This window comes from Ovis aries, chromosome 3 (assembly GCF_016772045.2).
Source record: "Ovis aries strain OAR_USU_Benz2616 breed Rambouillet chromosome 3, ARS-UI_Ramb_v3.0, whole genome shotgun sequence".
Lineage (NCBI taxonomy): Eukaryota > Metazoa > Chordata > Mammalia > Artiodactyla > Bovidae > Ovis > Ovis aries.
Window position 1 is genome coordinate 92,329,582 of NC_056056.1, and position 5,275 is coordinate 92,334,856.

The 5,275-nt window shown below is 49.5% G+C and overlaps 1 protein-coding gene across 3 annotated transcripts; it reads right to left on the reverse strand.

Annotated features, from left to right (window-relative positions):
- Window positions 1-391: 391 nt before the first annotated feature.
- Window positions 392-4,871, reverse strand: FAM136A (family with sequence similarity 136 member A). 3 transcript variants are annotated; one of them, XM_060412325.1, is made up of 4 exons: window positions 4,746-4,871; window positions 3,975-4,095; window positions 3,683-3,823; window positions 392-1,893 (listed from the first exon to the last, which is right to left on the reverse strand). In XM_060412325.1, exons 3-4 carry the CDS (start codon window positions 3,815-3,817, stop codon window positions 1,705-1,707), a joined length of 324 nt encoding a protein of 107 aa, XP_060268308.1. In that variant the 5' UTR covers window positions 3,818-3,823; window positions 3,975-4,095; window positions 4,746-4,871; the 3' UTR covers window positions 392-1,704. The 3 variants fall into 3 exon arrangements, with proteins under 3 accessions (XP_060268308.1, XP_042102250.1, XP_027822771.3); XM_042246316.2 differs by having other exon boundaries at window positions 4,540-4,849; XM_027966970.3 differs by lacking the exon at window positions 3,975-4,095.
- Window positions 4,872-5,275: the final 404 nt, after the last annotated feature.

A 5,275-nucleotide genomic window follows, 5' to 3' on the forward strand; every position in this document is an offset into this window, starting at 1 on the left:
GTGTAACCATGTCTTCGAATGGTAGGATATGCGTGCGAGCTCCTGGGTCGAGTAACAGCCTCGGAATGAGAATAAGGCAAACACAGACAACTGACCGAGGGGTGTGGGAAGCGCAGGGCCACCTGCCTAGTTCCACGGTGGAAGCTAGAGACCTGATGTGGATATTGAATTCTTCAGCGTTCCAGTTTGTCTTTTTACATTAACAGATCTATATTCACAGCGCTCTAGTATCTCCTCAAAGTTCTCCCTTAGAAGCACCCGGACTATAACACGTAACTACTTTTCACTCCCTGGGACATCTTAAATTTATTTCACACGTTACAAAGGGAAGCATCCTGACAAAGTTATATATTCACTGTCCAGATATAAGGGAAAAAACACAATAATGGAAGAAAATTAAGTCTTATTTATTGCGAAAACCAAACCACTAGGAAAATATATCACAGTCTTGATACAGCAAACAGACAATATTATCATTTCAAGTAGTAAGTTGGTAAAAAGACAAGGTCCTTATCACAATGATAAGGGGCCAGAACTGGGGCAAGAACAACACGTGTAGCAAAGGCCCTGGCAAAAGTGGTATTTGGTAATGGAGGGCAGTACCTTCATCGCTCTAAAGGAGCCACAGTTCATCCCTGAGTTGCTTACTTTTCCTCCCTTGATTTTTTTTGTTGCCAGGGGATTGTCTCAACAAAGCTGTTATTTCAGGGGGCAAAGTGAGCAACACTGGGTTTAGGCTTTCATTCTGTTTCATGAGAAACAGATTTTTCCAAAGCCCGTCCTTCACAACCCTCTTAATGAAGTAGCTAAATAGTTCCTCTTTCGCTGTTCATTCCTGAATATGAGCATATTATACTGTCAAAACCCCGTTTCCCTTCCAGGCTGAGTGTCACTGTAAGATTGTCTGGTAGCTTGCTGACTCTGCTGCAGGCGGCCTCAGGGCCCACCATGGCTGCCAGTGAGAGGGAGAGCACTTGCCTCCCTTACCCGTGTGAGATCGCTTCTTACAATTTTGCAGGGTCTCCCGGCTGAATGATGTGATGTGTGAGAATTTTAAGAAACACACATCCACATCTTGATGGTCAGAAAGGAGTACCTGCAGGGACCCTTTCAACGTTTTTATCCAAACTGCCTCTCCCAACTTTACATCTTAACGTCATGCCCTTGCCAATAAAAGAAAAACAAGCAAAACAAACCCCTGGAAGACCCCTGCCCCTTTCTACATTAGTGACTGCATGGATTTTATTCGTTTGTGGAAAATGTTGTAGTGATCCTTCTGGTAAACAGCAGGTGGACACCAAATAGAAACACCTCCTTTCACACTCCACTAGACCATAAGCTGGTTACGTGAACCTGCCAGCCTCTTGGTATCTGTGCAATAAGAGGATCTGGTACCTTGGAGGGCCCTGGTTTGGTACAGGGGAGACTCCCTATTGGCAGGAGAAGTACTTGCCACATGAAACTCAGGCTCACAACAAACCTCCTGTGCTATCTGTGACCCAAATTTTAGCACTGCTTTTTATCCATTTCACTTTCTAGGATTGAAGCACAAAGGAACCAGCGTCCAGAGGAGAGAAACACAGGCCTTAGACTTGCTGCTGTTCTTAATTTCCTCATTCATCAACTCTCCTTAAAAGACCCAAATCCCCATTCCTCTTTTTAAATTGATTCCTGCCCTCAGCCCTGATGGCCACTAGCAGACAGCTATTTCCCAATGGAAGAGAGGGACTCCTTCATCTTCCTGGTCATGGTTGGGATGAGGTTCATGTGGTCATCCACACACTTGGTCACGCAGGTCTCCAGCTGCCGCTTCACGTGAAGCTCCTTACTCCCTGCATCTATCGAATCTTTGGCCTTGTCATTGCAATACATAGTGCACCGGGCCAGGCGGTCCTGTGGCAAGAAGGAACAGGGTAGACCAAATGAAAGGCTGATCTTCATTTACCAAGTGCTTATCATGTGCCACGTTCTACACTACATGTTTTGGCTTGACGTGTATTATCTCGATCAATTAAAGGGACACTATAGTGGAATTGACCAAGACTGTCCTGATTAAAACAGAGGGTGGCACCATGAGGGCCCAGACAAAGCATTACTAGAAAGTAGCTGAATGACCCAAAAAATTGTAAGAAGTGCCTTCCAGGAAGTAAGAAGGAACTAGAGGCTACTGTTACTCAACTATAGACTTGCAAACACCTTGATTTTATAAGATCTGGCATCACTACAGAAAAATACTCAATTCAGCAAATATTTATTGAGCTTCTACTGCGTGCTAGGGACTCTCCTGTTGGGGAATACAGCAATGAGTAAAACAGATAAAGCTCTTTCTTTCCGTGAACTGATATTCCAGTGGAGGGAGATGGACAAACAAGTAAGTGAAGACGCTGGCGAAACAGCTGGATATATGAACCTGGATAAAGAGTGAAGCTGATCTAAAGATACGGATGCAGGAGCTGTCAGTATGTAGCTATTTGCTATGAGACTACAGAACTAGACTGAGGTCCAAGCATAACCCTGGGCACTCCCCTGCTCTTCAGAGATTGGAGAGAGTAAAAAAGACAGTAAATGAGAACATGAAAGGAGTGCGGGGGTGGGGAGGCGTGACCAGGAGAGTGAGCTATCCTATCCTGGTGGCCAAATGAATAAAGATTTTTAAACAAGGGGGAGAGTGATCCACTGTGTCAGTGATGGAGGGAGACTGGGTAAGATGAGAAATGACCGTTGGATTTGGCCCCATGGAGGGAAGTGGAAAGAGTGGTTCTGGTGCAATGGAAAAGTAAGCCTGACTGCAGGACTGAACAGTGAATGGAAGAGAAAGTTGTACAGTAATTCAAGAAGCAAACTTTGAAAGACTTGTAAAATAAAGTGTCAAACACAGAGAAACCCTTTGGAGTTTCATGATCTTGGAGAAGTTACCCTTTTACAGTGCCAGTCATTTTGAAGAATTTTATATAGAATATAAAAACATTTCACATTGGATATAAATTTGTCCACATGAACAGAGTCCTAGGCTATGAAATAGCCTGATCAGAAGTGGGCCCTCTTCCACCCAAGTTTCAGGAATGTATACCCAGAGGAAGGGAGTAAAAGGAAGCTGGGGACACCCTTTGCTGCTCCAGAGAGAAATATGGAGCAGGGCAGGGGGAGAGGGGGCTCTCAGTGACCTCAGAGAGGCTTGCGAGTCAGGCATCAATGAGTCAACAAAAATAATGCTTCATGTAAATGACTGCTCTTTAGTGACACAGGAGCTGCCCTCTGGGTACAGCAAGTAGGGGCATCCTGGGTGGGAAAACCCACAAAATGATGGTAGGATCTTGCTCTAATCTGGACCTTTTAAAGACTGGCTTATTCTACTTTCCTGGGGATTCTGCTATTGTAAGAATGAACTAATATATTTTACAAAGCTTCATACTGTACAGTATACATATATTTGATGTCTATGGGGGAAAAAAAAAATAAGGCTCTTGGTCATGAACTCCCTTTCTATGGGAAATTCTTACAGCACTCAACCTCTAGGACTTTTTCCAAATTTTTAAACCGTGTAAAGACTAGCTGGACATAGGACTGTCACAGATGTTAACAAAGAAACAAGACACTAAAGCCAAGAATTCTGAGCCAACGTTTGTCATCTGCAAAAGAGCAACACCTAGGGCTGGAGTGGTCTGGCTGGGGTATTCCTCACCTGGAACTTCTCCAACTCGCTGGTCACCAGGGCCTGGGCTTGAGCCAGAGGTGCGTGGCAGCGCTCAATGCACTGGTGCACTTGCTGCATAGACGCCTGGCTTTCCTCACAGCAGGCGGCGCTGCACCGGAACATAAGGCCCTGTGGGGGGAGGGCAGAGAAGGGTGAGGCAGGAAAGCCTTAGTGCAGAGATGACCACCACCGCGTGCAGCAGAGGCTAGGGGGCGCGTCGCACCAGCGCCTCTCTTTAGAATAGACACCAAGAGCTTAAAACCACGAATGGAAACATTACCCTCGGTGCCTAGCAGAGTGTTTCATTGCTGCTAGCTCACTGACAGTTGTTGAACCGACGGCTGGATGGCCGGGGAGGGTGGTGGAGGATGAGATGGGGCCAAGTTCTGAAAACCAGGTGCCTAAACCACAGGGTTCAGAGGTCAGCGATCTAGTAACCATCCACCAGGGGGCAACTGGTCCACTGACTCCAGGGACACCCTGACAAGCGAAACCCACAATCCGGTCGGGGAAGCGGGATCAACAGCCGCTTAACATTCAGGGGATCAAAGCAGAACAGCATATGAGACATCGCTGCGTGAGCCGAGCATGACCAGGCCACTGAGGAGGCCGAGCACCGTCGGGTTTCCGGTCTTTCACCTTGGCGGTGCTCTTTGGGCGGGCTCTGGCTGCTCACCTGCGAAGCGGCCGCGCAAGACGGGAAGGTGGGGGAGGCTGAACACCTTACTCCAGGGGGCTTCTCAACCCTGGCGAGGGGACACCCCCACCCTGGCGAGGGGACACCCCCTCCCCGGCCTGGCCTTGGGGGCGGGGGGCAAACGGCCTTGCGCGTGGCGAGGGCTCACAGATTTCATTCGCTCAGCCGAAGCTCCAGTTCTAAGAGTGAGCAGTGCTTCCAAGGGCGCAGCGACGACCCCAGGGACACCCCGACCCGGGTCTGCAGGCTGGGAGGCAGTGGTGCGAAAGGATCCTGAGGCGGCTGCGGGAAGGGGCAGAAAACCCCGCACCGTACTCGCTCCCCCCAACCCCAGGTCGGCTTCCGCCCCGCTACCTGCATCTTCCGGATATTCTCCCTCTCCAGACTCTTCACCATAGAGTCCACCGCCTCCTGCACCCGGAGCTGCTGCAGCTCCGCCATGGCTACCCGCGCGGTTCCCGGCTGCGCCGGCGCCCACATGGCCTGCCGCGCACCGGCCCGCCCCCTCGCCGCCACTTCCCGGGTCACCGCGGCGCGCCCTTTCCCTGCCCACGCCGCCCCCTAGCGTCCGAGAGGAGTAACTGCACTCCTGGCGGCCCGCTCTCGCGGCGCCCCGGGGTCCCGCCCCCGCCGTCCCCGCCCACCTCCGGGATTCTTTACCAGGTCTGCGCACTTCTGCTAGTGCCAAAGGGTTCTTTTCTCTCCTTACCTGTCTGGGTCCCTGTTCCCCTCTCTTACTTAAAGTTCTTTAAATTCATTTTTGTTTATTTTTAAAAAACTGAAGTAAAGTAATGCTCAAAATTCTCCAAGCCAGGCTTCAACAGTATGTGAACCGTGAACTTCCAGATGTTCAAGCCGGATTTAGCAAAGGCAGAGGAACCAGA

Coding starts and splice junctions, on each gene's coding strand:
- FAM136A (XM_027966970.3), bottom strand. CDS start 4,871: ATGTGGGCGCCGGCGCAGCCGGGAACCGCGCGGGTAGCCATGGCGGAG. Junction 3,824..4,745: donor AGAATATCCGGAAGATGCAG/GTAGCGGGGCGG, acceptor CTCCCCCCACAG/GGCCTTATGTTCCGGTGCAG. Junction 1,894..3,682: donor GCGAGTTGGAGAAGTTCCAG/GTGAGGAATACC, acceptor TTCTTGCCACAG/GACCGCCTGGCCCGGTGCAC.